Below are 25511 nucleotides of genomic sequence, written 5' to 3' on the forward strand. Positions count from 1 at the left end.
CCCCACGCGCCGGAGGTGCGTTGCAGGCCCGGTCCCCTGCCACAGCCGGACGGACAACTACGCGTACCCGCAGGATTTCCTGTATCTCCCTCAGGCCAACGGAGGTGACTGAGGCTGCGATCAACACCCAGACGAGGCGGTGAGGAGTGCGGAGGATCCCGACCAGAGCCTAGCTGAGAGAACAAAGTCCGAGGTATTCAGAGGCCCACCAGGTTCCGAAGTTTCCGAAGTATCTACGTCACGAGTCGAGTCCAGTCCGGTCCAGTCCAGTATCGAGTTTCCGAGGCCTTCTGTTCCGTGCTTCCCGGTGAGTACCGTTGCTGGGGACGCATCTAGACGAGCGCATTAATTTGTGCCGGTCAAGACGGGTTTGGGTACACAGACCCGGTCTGCACTGTTTTAGCGGTGTATCTGTACTGTTTAGCAGTATATCCGGTCTGCACTGTTTAGCAGTGTATCTGTACTGTTTAGCAGTATATCGAGTATGAAGGTAGTTAGTTTTATTCTAATTATTATTGTTCGTTTTCAGAATGTTTCAAATGTGTTTTAATGTTGTGGTATGAGTGATTGTTTGATCTGCATTATCGTGGTTATTGTATTAATTGTGTCCAAGTCCAAGTAAGTATCCAGTATTAAGTAGTACGGCTGAAACATGCCGCTGTTCTCCAAACTAAGACAGATAAAAACTAGAAAAGGGATACTAGAGGAAGCTGTTCCTATTCCACCCAGGGACACTCCAGGGTACTTTATGTACCACAAACATGGCCTAGATGCCGTATTATATCTCGATTTGTGGGTGGACTACACCAAAGATTTAGCAGAGAATCAGAGATGGCCCGCTGCTGGGACATGGGATGCCGATTGCATCATGAGAGTAGAAGAGGCATTATGGAAAAAGAAAGCCAGACAGTCACAGAAAGATGCCATTGAATTATGGTGTAAAGAATCGCATAGACGCACAGAGAAAGCACTCAGAAAAGCAGAGAAAAGTAGAGAGGATTCAGACAAAGCCCGAGAAAACGTATTAGTTGAGGAAGGTATACGAGTAAAAGCAGAACAAGTAGACCGACAACGAAACACTCTTTTATGAATGGTATGTATCCTCTCCTGGCCAAGGGTTTACCTAAGGCCACCCCGGAAGTACCAAAAGACCTACCACCTCCATTGCTTCCGACTAAATTGCACCTCAAGACCGCAAAGGACATTTTCCTTTCTTCCTATTTAGACGATGTAGCCCCCGAATATGTTAATATTCCGCCGCCACGCACACCACCTGCTGACGGCACTCCACCTCGAGATAATCTACCCCCACCTCCGCAACGACATACTCCTCCTCCCGTTCCATCTCTTCCGCCTGTTCTTCCAATCCTTCCCGCGCCTATTCTCCCTGCCATTCACCCAACAAATCCTTTTGGACCTGGCACTTCAGGAGGTGCCACAGGAGGTTTTCAAACCCCGCCACAAACACATAGATTGACTTATAGGGATCTAGCACAGCAACGTACACCTCAAACAGCGAGTTACGACATACTTAAAGAGCCTCTTACAGATTGTAGATATGACCCAGTACCCGGTAAAGACGACAGAATGATGCTATCATCAGTACGCCTACGACGAGTTGCAAACTATTTAATGTTACTACCAGGAATGATTGATCATCTAGACAGAATATATCATTTTGTCCAAACGGGGGAAGGTCCTGAAAGTATTGGCGAGGCCATGGCATACCAGAAAGTTGACACTCAGAAAATGATATTACGTTTTTTCATAAACTGCTTGATAAGAAACCAAGATAGGCCTGGTGTAGACCCGGAAGAAATGAAAGCACTCCACAAATGGGGTCAGAATATAGCAGACGGAAAACATGATAAACAGAGTAGTATAGAAAATATGTACCGAAGGATCCGAAAAGCAGTAGAACAAATACATGAAAGACCACGGCCCGAAAGAGAAATAGATGCAGATAAGACGGAATCCTCGGAGGAGGAGGAACAACCAGAAACGACAACAGGACCATTACAATTACCCGCTAGAGAAATGATAGCATATGTAGGTAAGGGAAGACCCTTTAATAATTCAATGCGTCCGGTACGTCCAGAAAGTAAGAGACTTTTTCAAGCTGCAATGTCAAACCCGAAGACGCCTGAACACCTATTTCAGGCTACCGATAAAATACTTCAAGAACGAATGGGGTACCATGTACTCAATTCTATGGATGAACAAGAATTAGCCAGGTCAGCAGTACAATGGGCTGACAGTTCTGATAAATATGGTGACGACGCATTAGCACAAACGTTTTTGAATCTTTCTCCAGATGAACAGCGTTTAGCTGGTATCTATATGATACAACACCTCCTTATATTGTATAAAAGCCAACATTCTGATCCAGGTCCCCTACCTGATATATTAATAGAACTACTCATGAATAGATGGAGAGGTCTAGGTACCGACTTAATTAAAATAATTCTAGAACATCGGCACAGATATAGTGCCTTCCTGTGTCCGCAGTTTGATCCAGCACCACCCGTAGACAGAAAAATGTATTACATAGACAGACAGAACCCCTTGCGAGAAGTGCACCCAGTCAGGAATGATGATAATACCCTAAGACGCGTGTTTGTGTACACGCCCATAACTAAAATAGAACTATTGGAAATGAAGAAATTAGTGCCCAGCCATGACAAAGATCCAGCAGGTTTCCACCGTGAAATAAAAGACATGTTACTCATGGGTGATTATACCTATCCTGATATCATGAAAATATTAAAGGTATTACTGCCTGCCGGTATTTACGAGAAACTGAAAGAAAAAGAATGGGAGGTGGGAGAGCAAAAGATTATTTGGGCCGAATTAGAGAACGAAGAAAATACTCGAACCGCAGGCCTAGGACTTGGGGAAAAAACTAAAGCATTACCAGGATTGTTAGTACAAGTATTGCCACGATTATTAGCAACGAAAAAGGAAGACTGGGGTGCAATCTCAGCCTGCAAACAGAAACCCGATGAAGACACTAGTGATTTTTATTCCCGATTTGAGAAATGTTTTGGTATTAATAGTGGCCTAAAAGCAAGTAGCGAGCCATATCCACATCTTTTTGTAACGAAATTAGTCGAGAATTCCCTGCCCCAGGTTAAGAATCGAGTTCTGAAAGTCGAGAGCACATGGCAAGCTAATACCCCTGCACAAATGTTACAAATGTTACAGTACCACCAGAACAGAATTAGAGAAGAACAAGAACACGAACAAAAACGTATGAAAGACACGAAAATGAAAATGTTAGTTGCTCAGTCAGTTCCAGCTGACGGTCAGAAAAAGGGTACGACACAGTCCCATAATTCGGCAGCTCCTGTTAAAGGGATATGCAACTATTGTAAGCAGCCAGGTCACTATATAAACGATTGCGCAGTTTTGAAACACAATATCTCTACAGGTAAAACTAAAGAGAGACCGCGTCCTCCTAGACAGGACCAGGTCCAACAACAAGTACCACAGAATATCCAGCCTATGCAAGCTTCACAACAGACAGTACAGACCGTGGCAGTCCCACAGCCGCAACCCATTGCCGCAACACAAAACACGACACAACAGATGTACCAGTATGCACAAAATGACTATCCCGATTATCAGCGATACACATGAAACAGCCTAGAGAGGGAAGTTGGCTTGCCTCTTATTGAGGTTCCTGTAGATCAAGAAGGACCTTATGTACATAGTCAAGTATTAGGGAAAGACAGAAAGTTTTTAATTGATACAGGGGCAAGCAGGACAACTATTAGTCACGACGAGGTTCCAGGGGCACCCCTCTCAGGCTCACAGAATGTTTCCCTTGGATTTTCAGGAAAGCCTATTATTAATGAAGTATTGCAACCACTTCCTCTTGCAGTTGGTCCATTGACACGTACTACAGATTTATTATTAACAAAATCATGTCCAGAAAACTTGTTAGGTATAAAGACATTGAAAGCTCTAGGAGCTGTCATTTGCTGTTCTCCGGAAGGAGTAAGACTGTTTCTACGCGATTTTAAAGGTCACTATGTGTTGAGAGATATTGATCCCAGATTACAGAATGTTCCTGCACATTTATGGGCACAAGGCCCCACTGATGTAGGTTGTATGCACATTACACCATATCGAGTCACACTCAGACCAGGAGTAGTCTTACCACGAATTCGACAATACAAGTTACCTCCAGATGCTGTAGCGGCTTTACTGAAAATCATTGACGAGCTCATTGCCCAAGGAGTGGTTGTAGAAACCAACTCCAATGTCTGTAATTCCCCCATCATTCCAGTTCTTAAACGTACCGATCCAAATGCACCTCCTGTTTATCGATTAGTTATCGATTTGCGCGAATTGATTAAATGCATTGTACCACAATACCCCGTGGTTCCAGATATCTCGTTGACAGCCATTGATTCCGAAGCAACGTTCTTTACTGTAATTGACCTGAAGAACGCCTTCTTTAGTGTCCCCATTGACCCGGAAAGCCAATACCTTTTCGGATTCTGTTTAAATGGACGAAGCTTCAAATTTGCACGCGCACCTCAAGGATTCACAGAAAGCCCCAGCATCTATAGCCAAGCACTGAAAAGACAACTAGACAGTATACACATGCCTGATAACACTGCCCTGTTACAGTACGTCGATGATCTGCTGATCACCGCCCGCAGCGAACCTGAATGTGAGCAAGCGTCACTGACGGTTTTACATTTCCTGGCTGACAAAGGACACAAGGTGTCCCCTTCGAAGCTACAATTCTGTGTTCAGCAAGTTGTTTACCTTGGGCACTTGCTGTTCAAAGGGGGGAGACAGCTAACACCTGACCGCATTCAGTTAATTGTACACATGTCACAGCCCAAGACACAAAAGGAGGTACGAGCCTTTATAGGCCTCACTTCTTACTGCAGACAATGGATTCCTCAGTACGCATTTCTAGCAAAGCCACTCATACAGTTGACAACCAGGAGGCAGCGTCTTCGACTGCCCTCCCTTGGACTCAGGAACATACACAAGCCTTTGACGACTTAAAGAAAGCCTTATGTCAAGCACCAGTTTTAGCGACACCATGTTACAGCAAGCCTTTTACACTTTTTGTCACAGAACGCGAAGGTACTGCATTGTCAGTGCTGACGCAAGAACAAGCAGGATCACACAAACCGTGTGCTTATTTTTCTAGTACATTAGATCCAGTAGCCCAGGCTCTGCCTGCGTGTTTGAAATGAGTAGCAGCAACAGCTCTAGCAATCAGACAAAGTGATTCTATAGTGTTAGGACACCAGTTGACAGTACAAGTTCCACACTCCGTGGAAGTTCTTTTAAACAGAACACAGACCCAGCACTTGACTATAGCACGACTGACAGGTTACGAATTGACATTGTTTCAGCCACACATAGAATTCAGACGTTGCAACACATTAAACCCTGCTACACTTTTGCCATTAAACGAGACAGACCCATTGGCACATGATTGTATTGAAGTTATTACCATTACGACGAAACCCAGACAAGACTTGACAGACACTCCATTACCAGATCCAGACCTGACACTTTATGTGGATGGTTCATGCATGAGAACAAGTACAGGAGAATTAGTGGCCGCCTATGCAGTCACGACAGAAACTGAAGTCATAGAAACACATTGTATTGACACCCTGTCAGCTCAAGCAGCAGAGCTCATCGCTCTGACTCAAGCCTGTATTCAAGCCAAGAACAAGAGAGTTAACATATACACGGATTCACGTTATGCATTCGGAGTCGTACACGACTTCGGTGTCCTGTGGCGAGAGAGAGGTTATTTGACTTCTCACGGTGCCAAAATTCAGCACGGTCCCCTCATTCAAACTCTATTAGATGCAATACATCTGCCTACAGCAATATCCATCATGAAGTGCAAGGCACATACAAAAGTCACTGATATCATTTCCCAGGGTAACGACCTGGCGGACCGAACAGCCAAGCATACAGCTCAGACTCACGCAACTGACTTGACAAAGACAATAGTCCAGACACCGACACATTGCATGACAGTTAGGGATCCCGCCCTAGATGTAATTGACATACAGACACATGCTACACCAGACGAAATCAAGAAATGGACTGAACTAGGAGGGATCCAGACAGATCAGGGATGGATGACGAAGGGAAAATCTACATGGTTTCTCCCTGACTCTATGGTCCAAGTAATCATTAACACAGTACATAGTCCTGCACATCTAGGAGAAAAAGCCATGTTAGACAGTATTCAAAACATCTGGTTCAATAAACATTTACGAGCAGCAGCCAAACAGAAAGTGCGTACTTGCATGATTTGTTGTCAGTTTAACCCAGGTAAAAGCATTCCCGTAGAGCAAGGTGGATTCCATCCTCCCGATCACCCTTTTGAAGTCCTCCAGATGGATTATATCCAGATGGAACGTTGTTGAGGATTCAAATATGTCCTCGTAGTTGTATGTGCACTCTCCCGTTGGACAGAAGCATATCCAGTCCCAGATTACACTGCTCCGACCACTGCCAAGCAGCTGGTTCGTGAATTTTTCCCCAGATATGGTTTGCCCCGCGTCGTATACTCCGATAACGGTCAGCCATTCTCGTCCGAGTTAATGAAGCAAGTATCTCTCCTGCTCGGCTACCAATGGAAGTTCCATTGTGTCCGACATCCCGAGGCAGCAGGTCTCGTGGAGCGTCATAATCAGACTCTGAAAATTCGCCTTGCCAAGATCTGTAGAGAAAAAGGAGTCGACTGGATAGTAGCTTTGCCGGTCGCACTCTTTTACCTAAGAATGGTCGCACACTCCAGAACAGGGCTATCCCCGTATGAGGTGGTCTTTGGTAGGCCACCGAATATGTGGGGGACGCCTTTGCCTCGAAAGATAACCGATGTTGACTGTATTATGCTGACCGATTACCTTGCCTCCTTGATGTCTGCACTACAATCTTGTCGTTCACAGGTAGCTGCAGCCTTTCCCGACAACACCGAGGTGAAGCCCCATGAAGTGGTTCCAGGAGAATATGTTTTTATAAGGAATTTTGACCGAAGAAGTCCGCTGGAGCCCCGTTGGCAAGCCCCAAGACTAGTACTTCTGACAACAAGGACAGCCGTGAAGGTGGAGGGCCGCAAGGGCTGGCTCCACTCAAGTCATATTAAGAAATTTCATGGACTGCTTCCAGATCTGAACTCTCAGCCCGGCCCTCCTCCACAGACTGACTCGAAACTCCCCCTGGTCGAGAAAACCTCTTCCCAGGAATACAGACTTAAATTGAGGTCTAGCAAGTCAGACAGTTTAATTGTTTAAGTCCTCCCCTAGGTGAATCGGTTGAACGAGTTTTCTGACATGTATCCCCTAGACCCCAACAGAGAGAGAGATAGACAGAAACAGCTCAAGAAACGTGAATATTGTAAATCTCTTCGCAGCCACTGCATCGTGACACTATTGATTATGTTTTTTCTAAGTCTTTTGATTATTGCTGCGAGTATACTGTTGCATATCTACTACCCTATTTTCAAGCGTGCACATTCTCCCTTCAATGTCACTGCCGAACACTCTTTCAGTGAACTGCCCCCGCATGAATTGTCTTACCGACTTGCGCTGCGCAACAACACATTCATTAGTATGTTACATCATTCCCATCAGACCAGCAATGCTACCAATTGTTGGATATGTGGCCGACTCCCTCCCTATCAGAAATACAAGGGAGTTCTGCCCCTCTTCCCGTACCCGTTTACACACAATGGTTCCTGTGGGGCATGGTTTAGTTTAATGAACTCTCTAGATTCTAATTCTGTAGTTTACCAGGGCAACTGGGTATGGGGTAATCTGAACACAGTTCTGCATAAAGTATGTTTTCCTGACAAGGAGGGTCTACCAAAAAGAACAGGAACTGATCTAGAAAATGAAGTATATGGATTAGGTAACTTTACACTTAACCTTATGATTCTGAATGTTGAATCCGAATCCGAACCAATCTTGCCTGCTATGTCCGTACTACCAGTCAAAGGTGAATTATGTGTCAGAAAGAATGGTTCAGTACACTTGGGTCATAGTAAATGTACTACTATAATCGAATTCAGTGATAAGGGCAAGTCTACATTTAAAGCTTCACGTCATTCCTACTTCGTTTGTGGTCATACTGCATATATACGCTTACCTCTAGATTGGGATGGCACCTGTTACATTGCATTCCTTCTGCCACCTGTTTTCCTAGCCCCTCCTGATTATCATAGGAACACCCATCTAGTACACAATAGACCACAGAGAGATCTCCCGATTGTCGACTACACTGAAACGGCATGGGAACAATATACAGACTTCAATAAAGGTTTCTTTCCCTACTTAGGTGCTGTCTTTAATAGTAAACTGATACGAAAATTAACCAGAACCCTCGAAGCAGTAGTGAATGAAACTACTTCCGCCCTAGGTAACTTAACAGAGGAGCAGTCTGCTATGCGGATTGTTGTTCTTCAAAATCGTCTTGTCCTTGACGTCATCCTGGCCGATAGGGGCGGAGCCTGTAGAGTCATCGGGTCGAGCTGCTGTGTTTTCATTCCAGAAAACGCGCCATCAGTATATAGAGCCATCACTCGTCTTCACAAGATTGCAAGTCTGATACACCAGAATCCAGGCACCTGGACTTGGTCCGGTTGGTTCTGGACCACGTTGTCAGCCTGGGGATGGAAAATTCTATCATTCCTAGGTATTGGCCTTCTCATAGTATTCAGTTGTTGCCTATGTCTGCAATCTGGGCCAGCGATTTGCGGCTTGTGCGCCACATCATGTATTCCTCATTCAAGTCCTCATTCAAAAAGCCGTAAGAAAGAAGAGCAAATGATGTTACATGAACAGATTGATAGATTGATGAGGATTGATATATCATGAAGGGTCCGTAGGGGACAAGGAGGGAATGAGGTAATATGAATTTTATGGTCAGTTGTGTCCCCTATCGTAGACCCCACCGGCTCCATGTACGTGCTTTAAGTACATGTATGTTCCCTCCACTTCCAGCTATGAAGACGCAAATACATTTGCGTCCAATGTTAACATGTCCTCTTTCAGATCCACCATGAATGGGTCAGATATTCCGTTCCCAAGTGTACCTTGCCAACGTCTTTATGTGGTGCACTTTCATGTTTTCTAGCTCTGGCGAGTTAGGCCCTGATTTCTGCCATCGAGCCTCTTTCTGCCTTCTGTCTCTGAAAGCTGCAGTCTGCTGCTTCCTGACCCTTGACTTACTCCCTGCGCGGCGAGCTGTGCCTGGCTCGGCCTGCCTTGCCTGCCAAAGACTGTATTCAACCTTCAAGTTATCTGCTCCGCTCCTCGAAAATACATTCCTGTCTAGTAGTTTCCGAAAACATCCTTCCCAGCTGCAGAGCAAAGGGCCCGGCCTCACTGTCTCTATGCAAGTAATTCATAGCTTCCGTTACCATGGTAGGCCCATGGCCCCTCACATCTCATGTAGACACGTAGTCGCATATGCACGCACTAGCAGTCAGTATAGAATAGCCTCTGCCCGAGAGACCTTTCCTTCTAGATAATACAGTTCCTCAAACACCAGATATTAGATATGATTTGGGATTAGGTTGTTCTGACATCCCAGACTTCTGTCTCCTCAAGTAGGGCTAAATGTCAAGTCCCCTTCACCCTCCAGTTCCACGTCAATTACACGTCATGCTGCTGCGCGCGCATCTCTGCCACATATTTCTGCTGACACTGCAGGATTCTCTTATGGATCCACCCACTTGTAATACGTTTCATGTGACGTTGTCTAGCACACACCTCCGTGTACGCCTTCATGCACGCCTTCTGTTACGTACATATGTCCTTATCTCGTTTCTTTCAGCTGTTACGCCTCCTGCATATGTCTTTACTGTAATGCATTGACTATATATATGATGACCTGTCAATAAAGTATTGTCTATCCCTTCCCAAACCTTCGTGGTGACGGAACCCGATTGCCTGGTTCGAACCAATTCCTTTATAAGGAATAAAACCCCTTTTAAAACCTCAAATACCACGGATTCTGTCTCTTATTTTTGACTGAGTTATTCTTATTGAACTTTACCGCATAAATTAAGTATAGGTAATTTAAATTTACCACAGTGTGTGTATGTATATATGTGTGTGTATGTAAATATATATATATATATATATATATATATATATATATATATATATATATATATATATATATGTGTGTGTATATGTGTGTGTATATGTGTGTGTGTATATACATATATATGTGTATGTATATGCATATATGTGTGTGTGTATGTGTATATATATATATATATGTGTGTGTGAGTATGTATATGTGTATATATATATATATATATATATATATATCTTCAACGAAGAACGGACCCAGCCAGCTCCAATTCGCAACCAGAGCGTCCGAAGCACCCACAGCACAAACAGGGTCCAACACTCGTTTTCAGGTAGGTTTTTTTATTATTCTTTCAACACCATCGTGCAGACAAAAGAGGACGGTCAACGCGTTTCGGCGGTTGCCTTCGACTGGACCATAGAGTCCTGCAGTCCATTTAAAGTGCAAAGTGCTTAAAGTCCCTTCTTCATTACCATTAAAAACAGACTAGACTGTTAACCCTTCTAATCACTTATTTTTCAGTGGCCATTTTAGACTTTCATTCATGTACACAGTTTTATGAGCAAAGAAACATATAGGTGTAGTACCCTATGATTGAAAATGGCAAGTTAAACCTCTTTTGAGCAACATCACTCCCATCATGACTTGTCAGTTAAAATACAAATTTTCAAAGGTTACATAAGAGTAAGGGAAGTAGGTCCTAATAACTATATCAAACAATTTCAATAATTCATAGCAAGCATCAAGAAATTAATCATTAATGGCAAGATAGGGGAAGGTAAAAGTAAAGGGTAGACGGATTGAGTGGAGAGATAACAGTTATCTATCAGGTCAGTCAATCAATTACACTACGATTAAAGTGCCAAGTGCAATGTGCAAATTATCATATGTAAACATGTTATGTGCAAATAGCGTTAATGTGCAAGGGCGCATTCCTATCCTTGACCTTTCACATATCCCTTCTCAACCAGGTCTACCCCATCCGTCTATATACATTAAGAAGCCGAGGAGGTGTGAAGTAACCAACTATCTGTTTTACGATCAAGCTAAAGTAGACTTACACAAACAGAACATAGTGAGCAACAAAATAAAACCACCTCATTCAATGATTCAATATACTTTACCCTAACATTATGTCATCAAGTATAAACATCTATATAATGCTCATATGGTCATTGTCCTTATTTGTTAAAACAATTTTTGCTCAATTATATAGGACTTTTAATCAGTTTTCCTCTTAAACCTTGGATTGTTTTCTCTCTCATCCAGTTCGATCAACAATATTTACACGTGTTATCCAGAGATGTTGTTATTCTATAAATGTACATACAGTTCTGCGTCCAGGTTATGTCCAAAATGATTCTCTATTCCCAGTGCCAAGATGAACCTTGATTCTGCTCTTCTTAGGTCTAAGGTTCTATCTCCTCCTCTTTCATGCTGCTTAACCAGTTTTGCACCAAAAAATTTGAGTTCTTGGTTGTTGCTAGAATGCTTCTCCTGAAAGTGTTTGGCCATTGGGTAAGCGAGATCCTGATTCTTGATCGCCCTAAGGTGTTGTAATATACGTAGCTTCAATTTGTTTATTGTACTGCCTACGTATAGTTTTTGGCATGGACATTGTAGGACGTATACTACAAATTTGGATTCACACGATATGTGATCGGTGATTTTTTTTCTATGTTTCCATTTTGTAGTTCATATGAGAGTGTGTTTTTGCCATGCTCACGGGCTTTGCATTTAGAGCATTTCCAGAAGCCAGGTGTTGTAAGCCAGGATTTGTTGCCTTTCTCATTCTGTGGATTGATGGTGGATAGGTGACTTTGTGTGAGGATATCACCCAGAGAAGCTGTCTTTCTGTAAGTTATTTGGGGAGTTGGTGGAAGGGTTTTTTGAATGAATCATCTAACATCAGGATTTTCCAATTTTTCTTTATGATTTTTTTAAGACTTTGATGTCTACGTTGAAATCCATGATGATGCAAGTTGTTTCTTCATTTTCCACCTTCTCCATTGTTTCCAGTAATGTGGATCGTGGTCTTTCCTGAATTTTTGTCTTAGCCTGTTCAACGACCTCCATAGGATATCCCCTTGCCAGAAATCTGAGACCAGTGTCTTCAATAGTTTGTTCTATATCCTTTGGTTCTGAGCAGTTTCTTTTTACACGGAGCATCTCTCCATACGGGATACCATTTTAGTCCTATCTAGGAGACTCAGCTTCACTATATGACATGGCATTCCACTCTACAACACTCTCCTACATTATATTACTGGTCAGTGTATGACACACCGCTCCATGACAATCCAGTGTACAATACTACAATGTATGATACTCTCTGGCACTCTACTGGATGACACTCCACTCCACAGCACAGAACTGTACCAAAGCTTACTGCAATGTACTCAACTCTGCCACTAAATTGTAAAACACTCTTCACCACTCTATGCCTCTGTACGGCACTATACTCGCCAACACAATGATGCTGCAATCGACGACCCTCCTTTGTATGACACTCAACTGTACTGTACAACACGCCACTCCAAGATACTCCACTCCACGACACACCATGCCAGTCCACTGTATAATACTTTGCTCCACCATATGCAACACCATTCCGCTCTACTCTACTCCACTGTACAACACTACACTCTATAACACTACACTGTACGACACTGCCCTTCACTAAACTCTACGACACTGCACTTAGCAACACTCAGTTAAATGGCACGTAACACTACGATTTGAAACACATTTTTATTAAAAAATAAAAACCATTTAAATTTAATTAAAAAAACAAAGGTTAAAGCTAAGTTTTAGTTAGGAGACCATTATTTGTTCTTTCTATGCATACCCAACTTAAACTATACAAACTTTAGAAATTCTAAAGTTATGGTTATAACTTAAATTTCTGAGTTAGGCAGGGGGCGTGGTCTGGCAAGATGGGCGATAGCACGCAATAGGAGCGAGCGCCGGGTAGCATTTAGCGAAAATCCTTCAACATCCTGATTCCTCCACTACAAAAACACATGTACGGACTATAAATGCATGTAAGACTGCTGTTAGTCACTTTTTGCCCTTGTAGGTGCTGATGGAGTGGACGGCCTCTCGACTTGCTTTTTTTTAGGCCTGCAGCAGCATGCAGATTATTGGCCCGTTGGGAGCCGTTGGAGAAGGGCAGTGCTTCCGCTGCCAGCATGGCCAGCAACCTTGCCACTATGGCTCCAACCAGGGGACAGAGGAGTGGCATAGTCTGAGTGTCAAGACAAAGCTTCACAGCTTGGGAGGCAGGTCCGGCCTGCTGTCTAAAAGTCGCCCGACCAGACAGTGGGGTTGTAGAGCGGCAGTTGCTGCCTTCGGAGGCCTAGTTGGAGGTACTGTGGGCAAATGGCTGACACAGAGTGGTGGTCCAGCAGATTTGGAGACGAAGCCAGGCTGTACAGTGCAGAGTGTGTGGTTGCCCGGGGACTCAAGCTTTTGATCCCCACTGCTCTGGAGGAGGTCCTTGGGCCGAGCAGCATAGGCAGCAGATGCCTGAGAACGGGTGAGAGGAAGGAGAAGGAGCGCCAGGGGCACACACTGTTGGGGAGGAGACAGTTTGATGATGAGGTGAGAGCTACCCTGGTCCATGCTGAGCCCCACCTCAAAAACAGGGCGCATGCAGTGAGAGTGGGAGAAGAGGTCTTTACGGCACTGGAGCCAGGGAGCAGTGGTAACTAGGGTCTTCACGCAAGAAAGAATCAGTGAGATAACCGCATTCCTTCAGGAACAGTACAGAAAAGGTTGAGAAAAAAGGGGGGCGTGGTGTTCGCACTATGATACCCCGCAGCTGCCTGTCTGGTATTCATATTACTGCATCTCCCCCCCAGGATGGGATGTGACCGGGCTCCGCGTGCCTCACAGCAAACCAAGATGGACAGGTACCCCGACAGTAACAGAGGCACACTGCCATCTAATGAGAGGGACCCTCATGGCTTCTTGCAGGCCGCTGGCACTAGAGGGGCTGAGATCCTAGCAGCCACGGAGAAAACGCAGCACCAATTGGAGACAAAAATAGACTTGTTGGTGTCTGTAGAAGTACATCTGTTGTGTGCAGATCTACACAAGGTGAACAAGAGGACATTTGCTACTGATCAAATGGTAGCTGGACTACAGACGGAGGTAGCAGATCTGAGAATTACAATTAAATGCTTTGCAGCCCTCTCCCACCAACTGTATAGCAGGTTAGAAGATGCAGAGGTAAGATTCAGCAGAAATAATAGCCGGTTTGTTGGAATTCTGAAGAGAGCGGAGGGGAACACCCCAGAGTACTACATAGAGCTCTGGATCACTGAAACGCTGTGCCCACTAGGACTATCCAAGATGTTCACAGTGGAACATGCACATTGGGCATTGGTGCCGGAACCCTCTCTTGGAGCCCTGCCTAGGGCCATTAAAGCTTGAATTCTGAACCACAAAGATAGGAATACGATACTGCAACATGTACGGAAAACTGAAGAACAAATATGTGAGGGCTGTACGGTCTGCGTTTTTTCTGATGACACCCACAGAGTACAGAAACAGTGCAAATCCTTTGACACGGTTAAGCAGAAATGTAGAGCAATGGAGGTACAGTACATGCTGCTGTTTCTAGCAAAGTTGATAGTAATCCCCAGTGGACATTTTTGTTTCACGTGAGCGGAGGAAGCTTGTGAGTGGCTACAGATGAGATATAAAATCCGGCAAGAAATGAGTATGCCTACTCCGGCGGAAAGAAGGCAACCCTGGAGGTGTACAGGCAGAACCCATAGATCAATGCTGATGGAGCTGACTGCCCCACTCAAACGGAATGAATTACAGTAGGTGAGGATTACACACTAGTGATCTAGACTCTTGCGCCTAGCGCTGTGGAACTATTGGTGGACATTGGTGGACATTGGTGAGGTGGAACAGCAAGGGGAAGCGGGAGGAAGCAGCCAGTAGATACAATGATTCCAGAGACTGTGATTTTGGAGGAATAACCCCCTTATGGGGAGGCTCATGGACTTTAGTCGGGCTCCACTTGGGGCGAAGAGGGAACGCAATTACTGCAATGTCCGAAACATTGCTGTATTGAGTTATTCTGCAGTTGTTGATGACTGTAGCTTTCCTTTTGTAATTGGTTATCACTTTGCCTGCGGCGAACTACTTCTCTGCCCCACATTCAATAGTTTAGGGACTTTAGGGGTGTCTGGTCCTTGGTGGGAGCATGCATCTCCTTTTGAGTGGTAGTTGGGTGGCTCATGGAGAACTAGAGCTCCTCAGACACGTGCGTACAGTAGTAGGATTTGTATAAGAATTTGGGGGTTGGGTCTTTTTATGTTTAATTGTTGTTTATCGTATATGTGGAAAAACACTATTCAGGGTTGAAAAAAGTGGACAAAAAAAGCTTACAGGTGTATACTCGGAGGGAGGGTAGGGATGGGTTTTATTCAGGGGATGTTCCACATGAAAGAATTAATGCGACACATGATGTTTGAAACTAGCTGGGAGCATGGGACACGAAAGTCATACACAGTGAGGATCATGGCTATATCACTGAACAGGATGCTGGGATGGTCGGAGGCCCCACGCTCCATAGTAAGAATGATTGAAATGAACACGCTAATAGAAGCTCTTTGATATTGGCCACTTGGATTGTGCCGGGCCTAAATGAGCATGTTAAGCAATACAGGGTGCTCACATAACCTTATAAGCCAGGCGATAAAAGTGTATTTTAAACAAGAAACCCATTTGTGCAGGTATTCCATTTGTGCAAGAAGTAGCGGGGCCAGATGTCCTCTTCCACATACTCTTACTATGCAGTATTGGCGGGATCCCTTGGGGCTCCTCCCGACTTGTCCCGTTAGGTAAAAAATGTGGGCTTTTGGGTGGATGAGAATCTTTCTATGAAGCCTCGGGTGGTCAAGGATACAGCCACTTGTTTGGCAGTGTTCAAGTGGATGAAATAGATAATCTGGATATTTCTCCAATCAGCCCAAAGAATAGTGATACAAGCTCTAATCCTGTCGAGATTAGATTAGGTTAATACCCTGTTTCTAGGAATAGATAAGGCTTCCATCCGAAGATTACAGGTGGTTCAGAATTCGACTGCTAGACTTCTGTATCATCTCCTGAAACTGCTTCAGTCTCAAACCTCCTCCGCAAGCTTCCCTCGTTCGCAGTTACAAAGCGAATGCAATTCAAAGCCTTGTGCTATATGTAAAAAGCTAGAGCCGGAGTAGGACCACGATATTGTCAGGATTTGATGGTACCTTACCAGCTCACCCGTATGCTGAAATCACTTAATCAGGCCTTGTTTACTTTGCCTAGGATTCGTTTGGCCCATTTGGGAGACCTCTCCTTCACATTTCTCGGCCCGAAACTGTGGAACACCCTCCTGGAGTGATTAAGACACTGTACTTCACTACTTGCATTTCGCAATGACTTGAAGACCTGTCTGTTTGGAGCTGACAATCTGGACCCCCCTACCTCTGGTCAGGGCCGCTAAACCCTTTTTGGGTAGTTGTGCACTTTACAAGACGATATAATAATGCGCAAGGGGTGTCTCTGTGGATAGCTCCCAAGGTCCCCTTCCAACACTGTGGCTCGGAGGCAGATATAATGGGGAGGTATGTACTTGTGGATTGACTGTTAGGCAGGCAGGAGATTTATTTTGTTAATGTTTTCTGCACAAAATGTGGATTATGGGCAGTATTTCTGGGGACTACTGAAGCTCCTGGAGCTATATATAACCATATCAATAATGTGGTCCGGGCGTTTCAGTTACATGTTGGATGGGGAGCGGGACCAGCACCCTCCCCTCCTTCACACAAAACCTAACATGACACATAGCTTTTTTTCCCAGAGTCTTGTATAGCGCAAATTTGACCTGAACTTGGCTGAATGGCCCTTTGGCCAGATTTGTAACTTGGGTTTTATGGTTATGTTTGTGTATAATATAAATACTAAGAATTTGACTGAATCAGCAAGTTGAGGCTGAAGGACAGCAGTCTAAATTAAATGTATCCAATTTTAATTTGTATAGAAATTGTTCAGTGAGAGAAGAAGAAATTCAGTGTTTGATTCATGTACTCTCAGGTCTCTACTTTACAGACTCTCTTGTTTTTGGTTGACCCAGAGGACTGAATTAAGTGGCCAGAGTTTCAGGACCCTTTAATGTAGGCTATTCTCTGCATAGAGATGATACTGAAGCCCAAACCCTTAATCTATGTCTGTGTTGTCCCTGCTCTGTACCAATGGCTCACTGTGGCCATGTCCAACTCATAGTTAACATGCATGTATTCGTTTTTACAACAAATTCAATATTCTAGACCTAACACAGCTGTCCAAGAGATGGTGAATTCTTCAGGATCAAAAACCACAGAACTCTAAAAGTTCAATATAACGTTTTCAGCTTTAAATGTCTTTTCTCTCAACTTTTTAGTGTCTGTCACATTGCTCTCCTACGTCCAATCACCACTTTAATGAACTAATAAACTTCAGTCATCCTTACTGTGCCTATTGTATTCTCCTTGCCAGGAACGCCTGCTGTCTGCACCACTGTCCCCGAGTAGAGATGGCACCCACCAAGGACATTGTGAAAGTAGCAATACAAATGATAGGGGCTTATCCCCAACTCATTGAACTTGACCAGGTAAGAAGCACAGCATACTAATCTTTGCCAATATAGGGATTAGGATGTACCATTCTAAAGAGGGGATTTTCTTTAGGAAAGGGATATGGCCTGTATAGTGATATGGTCTGTAGAGGATGTGCGGACTAGAGAAAAGATCTGGCTGAGTGAGGCGGTCTCTGCAGTAAAGTGGCGGTTTAGGAAGGAGACTTGCAATATGTTTAAGGAATTTGTAGAGCGCAGTCACCCCCAAAGGGATATCCTGGCACACACCAGAAAAAAGTACCCTACCCTAAAGAAATAGGCAAATATCCTCAACAGCTTTGAGGTATTCATATTTGAGGAAAATAACCACACTTTAAGTGATTTTTTTAACCTCACAAGATTTTTATTCTTCCTAAGATGTGCTGGTAATTTATACCATCTATGTGCTGCAGCATAAAAAAACTGGAGTTTAAAGAGCGAGCGGGGTTAAACCATTTAAACAGGCTAGACAACATAGGCCGACTGTGAAGTATACACCTTTATGCACCAGGTATAACAATTCGAATGTGATTTGCTTCTTGACAGGTTCTCAATGGGGGTGGTGAGATTGTGAGAAATCTGGTCTCTAGTTCTTAGGCCTAGCACCAGTGTGCTCTGATATGGTTAGGAAAGAGCCACGGTCTATACTAGAAATCAGGTTATTGGAGAACATTTGGTCTACAGATATGTGCTGTGTTGACCTAGAAGATGTGATCCAGGTAGGAAATTGGGATAGAGGAGATCTGGTCAACAGAGTAGATGTTGTTTGTGGAGAAAATATGGTACATGGATGGACCTTCTAAAGCAGGGGTCTCCAAACCGGTCCTGGAGAGCCGGATCCATGCCAGATTTTTTAAATTACTACATGTATCTCAATAGGGATATCCAAAAAATCTGGCATGGATCCGGCCCTCCAGGACCGGTTTGGAGACCCCTGTAGAATCTAAAGAGATGTGATTTATGAAGGAGATTGGGTCATTGGAAGAGATTTTATGGGAAGAGTGATGGTCTATGGGAATTTGTGGTATGTTGAAGGAGATGTGGTCTACTGGTTGCGTTCGCAACTGTAGAAGAGCTGCAAGAGACTTGATTTCTATATTGTAACAATGTTTTAACAAGCTGGAAGCTTGCCGGCTTCTCTGCTTGTAAATTATGTGATCCTGGGCAAATTGTCATCTCCCTTTGCCTCAGTTACATTACCTTCTGAAAAGAGCATATTTAGAAACTAATATTGGCAAAGCCAGTAGGTCTCTACTTTGGGACCTATTGTATTTGCCAATGCCTTTTAGCCATGCCGTACAGCATTGACCAGATGCTGTGCAGCCTGGCGAAAAAGGCACAATGACATAGCTTTACCATCTTGTAGGCTTATGTATGCTCTATAAAGCATTTTTTCAGGCGGACAGGACAGAAATGTGCGACTTAGTCCTCCGCATAAAAAATTAATAAAAAGACCCTGGGTAGGGGCAGTAACTTGGTGAGAGAGAACAGCAATGACAGTTGAACCAGCACTGGAGGGAGAAATTAACATAAGAGCGAGCGCAACATGAAGTATGGTAGGGGATGAGCACACAGGCGAGAGAGACCAACATGGAGTGTGGCAAAGGGGGGGGCGGTGGAAGAAGTACAAGCGAGAGATAGCTGGAAAACACATGCACGGTCATGGCATACGTAAAAAAAAAAAAACAAGTAGTTGCTTAATAGTAACCAGTGGGAGCACACGGGTAATGAAGTCATGCTTCAGGGGAGGGACACACAAAAAGAGGAAAAAAAGCCCACTAACAAGCATTAAAACACAATCAAATTAGAGTGGTAAGCAGTGGGTGTGGCCCAAATCTCCTGTAAGCTCACAATAGGTCTTTTGCAAACAGACTGCTTGTGCTGTCTGCTAGGCGAGACCTAAAAACCTAAAACTGCACTTTTGCACACACTTTTACTGACCTTCCACGCGAAGCCAAGTGAACACTAGCAAATAGCCACATACAGCATGTGACTAAAATGATTGACAAAGATTAATAGTTCAAATAATGGTGCCACGTTTCCAGTTAGAGCATTGGTAATGCATTGGTTTTGCCTATGTAATGAATAAAGAGCTGTTTTTATCAATCATCGTCTGAGAGAAGGAAAGAGCTTCCTGACAGATAACACAGGAGTAGAGAGGGTTTGGCGCAGAGGCAAGAGCTGCTGATTCAAGAGCTGGGTATGCCAGGTTCGAGTCTCTCCTGCGTTGCACAACATCCAGCGATTCTATGCAGATCACGTAATCTCTCTGACTGATAAATTGTTATATAAATATGCTGCAAGAGTAAAAGGCAAAACTTTATGAAAATATAATTCCACCAAAGCGATGTTAAAAGTATTTCTGCAGCGGGGCACTGATAAGAGAAGCAGGTGGGGAACAAGCATTGGTGAATGCAGGAAAATATGCTACAGCCAATAGGAATGAATGAAAGCTAAGTGGCACGAACAGGAACCAATGAGAAGCCAGGAAAGTCAGGAGGAATGCTGTAAACCACTTTTAAGTTTATATGAAAAACAATAGATTTCTAAAGGACAGCGCAAGCGCTGTGCTGACGAAAACCTAAAAAACATGCTATCTTCTTCTTTCAATAGTTCATCTCTTAGCCAGCTTCACACATGCATAAATGGGTGGCTTGTTTGCTTCAAATACAAAAGGTGATTAACCTCTTAAGTTCTTCTAAAAGTCATTTCAAAGGTCGTCCAATTACTAAAGCTTGACTGTCCTTTTAAAACATCACACATTGCTCTATTTGTAACAGCCAAGCAAAAAAAAAAAAAAACATGCCTCCCAGTATCCACACCCAATGGGAATGGAGTGAATAGACATTTGCTAAACATTTGTCCCACTCTACCTTTTCTACTATATGTCAGTTGCAAGATGCGCCAAGTAGCTATGACCGTGATCCTTATTGCTGGCTCATCAGCCAGAGCATTCACTGCTAATATAGATGTCAAATGCATAAAATTGCTCTGTCCGACTTTTTCATCAGTGAACCCAGAAACACTTCCCTCCCAATGAATGTGAAGAGGGAAGAACATATCTTTATGGGCATAGGATCTTGTTGGTGCAATAAAAGTAGCACTTTTGTTTCTTGATCATCACTACCCCATGTTGAGGAGCCTTTTGATCATGATATCATAGGATAGTATTCATAGAAAAATATTTTGCACGTTGCGGTGAATCTTGGACAGTGCTGGGAACCTTGTACAAGTGGAGAAGGGCTGCATGTTCCTGAGGCACTGCTCGGACTATGTAAATGTAAAATGTAAATTGATACTTGTATAGCGCACTACTCACCCGCAAGGGTCTCAAGGCGCTTGTACGAATACTGCTGTGGAACCCATCCTGGCTTTCCCTGTGAGGCGTCCACTCCTGGGCACCCCCAAGGTGGAGGCCAGGCATCCTTAGCGTTGTCGGGCCGTTGTGGAGATTAAGCAAGCTATTGCCCAGAGTTGCAGAGTGGGACTCCATGATTGGCATAGGTAACGAGGCGAGAATGATCAGGTCCGTGGAATTTTTGAGCCCAAGACCCGCCGAGGCGGGGAATTGAACCCTGGTCCCGGGCTAGACCTCTGCATCAGGGTCTGCCGCTCTAACCATTGAGCCACACTTCTCACTATGCAAAATAGTTACACTAGAGAATAAAGCACTTTCTAAGTCTAGTAATCTGGTATCAATTTGAAGTTCCGTTGTCAATATTCTTTTTTTACTTTGCATTCCTAGTACAACTCTACATACATATAACATATAATCCACCTGCGATGCAGATGGGTGTTTTCTTTGGTATAATCTAAGGTGCAGCGCTAATGATATTCTTTCTTTTTTTTTTTTTAGACCAAACCACTTGTGTCTGTCTTGAAAGAAATTTGTGATGTGTAAGTAGATCTCCTCGGTTTCCTATGAATGTTCTAGGGCCTATTTTCCATCTACATTACACTATATGTTTCACTGAGACCTAGATAGATTCTCTCCACCTCCTAGTGACTTTCTTTCTTCCTTCCTGAACTGAGAACTCTGCCTCTTTGCTTTAAACATTCAGTGCCTCCATCTCCTGCATTGGCAAAGTTATTTCTTTGTTTGCAAACTTGGAGATTTCTTTACCATAAACAGAGGGTCTCTTTTCTCAGAAAGCCTGGTGAGGTTTTCTGGAGACTGTGATGCCTCGTTTCCCGATGTTGATGACTGTTTCCATCTGCACTGTGTGCCTTTTTTCTTCTAAGCTATGCTGTCCTGTTTGCTCTCCACCATGGTTACCCCGATATATCTAAAAACAACCCAATATCTGTTTCCCCGGATAACATCATCTCTCTGTCCATGAATAGTATTTCTTTCTAGACCTTGATATCTAGGTTCCTGTAGATCCTGAAATCTCTTTATTTGAAGACATTGATCTCTTGTTCCTTCATCTTGTAGTCTGTGCCTCTCTTTTCAGATCCTTAAATCAGTGATGTTAGGGATAGTTGTTGGCCTTTCTGCAGCAAGTCAATAGAGCTTTGTTAGACAGTAGAACTAAGTGCACATTTAGAGGAGGATTGGTTGGCCTTTCAGTTTCTCTTCAGGAGAGACCTACTTACATCTTTGCTAATGTCTTTGTATTGCCTGCCAGGTGGAACCTCAACAACTCAGAACAATATGCACTTCAGTATGTGGACGGATCCCAGGCCTACATTACTGAAACGGTGAGCACTCAGCCGGTGAAATTCTATGACTGTAAAGCAAAGACAACATTTTGTAGTATCTGGAATGTTGGGAAAGGAGGTTGCTGTGATCTGGGGATTGCTTATTTGAAGGTACAGTATTACCGCTATGATGCTCCAAATCGTAAATGTTTCTGGAATAACCAGGCCCCTCACCATCTGACGTAACGAGGAAGCGGGTGAGTGTCTAATTTCATGCTGCTTTTTGGGTACAGGTCTGAGGGTCTACTGAACAAATTTGTTTATCAAGAGTATTTGGGAAAAATTGAAAGTATGAGACCTCTCTGAGACCGAATGTGTAACAGACTTTATGATGTAGTAATGTAGGTTATAGGCGTTGTTAAAAAGTGAGGCATTGGGGAGGGGACCAGGTTCCTTTCATAAACCCTGCTTTTTGCTCTTTCAGTTGAACCATTAGCCAACAGCTTCAGAGGACACCAGGAAATATGCTATGAATTGTGTGTGAGTGAGGTGACATGCACAGTTATCAATACTTGGAATGATTTGGCAAGGGCAAATACACTGATCACATATCGGTCACCTTTGATTCCGCTGCATAGAACATCAATTTTACTCCCAGCTGGCGGGGGATGCATTGAGAAAGTGGAGGAAAGGAGACTATTGGATGATGACAGACACATTCGATAACAGAAAAGTTAAAAGCTTTTAGCAGTTTAATTGGGAATTACATTTAGATGAAAAGTGAGATTCCAGTATGCCCAAATCTGTCAGTGGGGTCCACTCCATTCTATAATATCTGTAGTAACTGGGCAACTAGCAGCCTTTGAAAAATGTATCCAGTCATTCACGAGCTTGAAAGGATTGATGTCAACCGTTTATAGACTGCACTATGAAAGTGAGATGATATATTGCTGATAATATCACAGTGGGAGAAGACTTTAGGGGAAGAAACAAAGCAGAAAGAATTGGAGTCATTGTGGGAAGACATTCCCCAAAAATTGTTATGGCCCTCCAAAAGAGGGAAATACCCTAATTGCAACACATGTTTCTGAATATGTCTGGTAAATGACGGTCATGTTATCAGGAGGCTGGCCTACAAATACACATATTGTGGAGATCCAGAAAGCCTACTCTGTTCTGGAAAACCGTGTTAACCAATTTAGAGGGATCCCTGAAATGAAGCAAAGGGAATGTCAACAGCTGGTAGAATTCTGCTTGTCCATATGCTTGGCTCATCAACGTTTGCGAGAGGAGGGATACTGAACCGAGTAGAGTCCACAAATAATATAGTGGCTCAATATGAGACGAAATGCTGAAGCTTTGGGTATGTTTTTTATGTTTTGATTGAAAAGAGTTGTAAATGTATTCATGTAGGGAAACGGTTGTTGGTGCACATTGATGGATATGACAGGATGTTAACATGCCCCCAACACTGAGAGCTTTGAACATATTTAAGTAATCAGGCAGTTGAGATAATGCCAGATGTAATGTGTTGGGTGCAGTGAAGTTTGGTCAGGGGTAGAGCAAATAGGTAACAGACCCATATTATGCATTGATAGGTGCCTTTCTGGAAACAGAGTATAGATCTTTCCTTCACTCTCTATTTTCAAAATCCTCCATTTTCCAGAGATGTCCATCATCTGGGATTGATGAACATCAGTTTGACCCTTAAGTGCCCCTACATCGCGTTCCAGTGCCACAGCGCACTCTTACACTGAAAAAATCCTATCCCCTATTTCGGCACAAGTTTTTCTAACCTTCCTATTGGCCCCTTGCAGTTTTTTTGTCTATTCGGACCCTGCGGCTGTCATTATGTGTTTCCTCCTGAAGTTGTTTTATGGAGTTCTAGATGAGTCCAAGCAAAGGCTCTCCTGATCCTACCACAGAAGTCAGGTGATTACTTCCCCGAGAAGGTGATATCGTTCGCTGAGTGAGATCCTCAGAATAGACCTGTCGAGTTGGGAATAATCCCATTTCAGGGCCCGGGACACATGGGGTTTGTTATCCGGTTTGACCCCCACCCCCCTCTCCCTTTTTGCCCCCCCCTCTCCCTCTTTTGCCCCCCTCTCCCTCTTTTGCCCCCCCCCCCTCTTTTGCCCAACCCCCCGCCCCCCTTTCACCTTTTTTCGATACTTCACTCACTTGGCTTAGACGCAAGGCTCGTCAAGTGTGCCGATCAAGCTAACCCCTGAGGCAGAGAAGTGCAGATCGTCCTCTAGATCGCTGAGACTTGGGCTGGGGGATTCTGATCCATCTGTGAGTGAGAGGACTATATCTCCGTGATCTGGGGAATCCACCAAAGTTTTTAAACATCCAATACTATCTTGGCAGGGCATGGGTCTAGATTTGGGAAGGCCACTATCAAGGGGCACAGGGGCTGAGATTTCTGGGGCTTGCAGAGAGAGTGGAAGGTAGCTAAACCTTCTTAAGGGAGCCTTTCCTGAACTGATCATGTGGAATTGGGACTTGGCGGTTCAGCGTGTACATCGCTTCCCACTGAGGCTCAGAAAACAACGTGATGCTCAAGATGGTAGACCTAGAGCTAACATGGTCTACTTTGGTAGTTATCTACTCCGGCAGGAAATCTTCAAAAAGGCTCAGCCTGATGCCATACGGAGTTACAATGGTCATACCTTTTTTGCCCGTCCTGATTTTCGTCATGCCATGTTGGAGTGGAGATGGTGGCTCAGACAGCTCATTAAGCATTTCAGAATCTCAGGGGTGAGTTATTCTTGTTGAATCCAGCCCGGTTGAAGGTTAATTTCAAGGTGACTCAGACATCACTTCTGAGGTCAAGGCTAAGGAATATCTCAATGACCGCTTTTTCATGACCAGAAAAGTTTTCTAGCTGGGAGGGTCTCCTATGTCAGTATGTGTTATGAACCTATTCTCGCTGATGTTTAGAATATCATTTTCCATTTATTTTGTAATATCTGTGCAACAAATGTTTTAATTATTATACCTTGTAACTCGCTATGCTGCTATGTTGTTCCTTATGTAAAGCACTCTAATACTTCCGGGTCTAGCCAGCGCTATATAAAACTCAAGATAAATAAGTAAATCAAAGCCTGTTATTTCTGCG

The 25511-nt window shown here is 43.8% G+C and overlaps 1 protein-coding gene across 3 annotated transcripts in view; it reads left to right on the forward strand.

The window, feature by feature from the left end:
• The window catches only part of ELMO3 (engulfment and cell motility 3), a 254101-nt gene that overhangs the window by 43341 nt on the left and 185249 nt on the right, over positions 1–25511 (forward strand). For 2 of the 3 annotated variants that reach the window (XM_086947764.1, XM_086947765.1), the window contains exons 2-4: positions 17632–17746; positions 21606–21646; positions 22378–22450. In XM_086947764.1, the coding sequence (XP_086803890.1) occupies positions 17669–17746; positions 21606–21646; positions 22378–22450 (192 nt within the window). In that variant the 5' untranslated portion in view covers positions 17632–17668. Of the gene's footprint in view, positions 1–17631; positions 17747–21605; positions 21647–22377; positions 22451–25511 lie in introns of those variants that run through there. The other variant, XM_086947766.1, reaches the window with a different exon arrangement.

The sequence above is a fragment of the Lissotriton vulgaris genome, chromosome 12, assembly GCF_964263255.1.
Source record: "Lissotriton vulgaris chromosome 12, aLisVul1.2, whole genome shotgun sequence".
In the NCBI taxonomy this organism is placed as follows: domain Eukaryota; kingdom Metazoa; phylum Chordata; class Amphibia; order Caudata; family Salamandridae; genus Lissotriton; species Lissotriton vulgaris.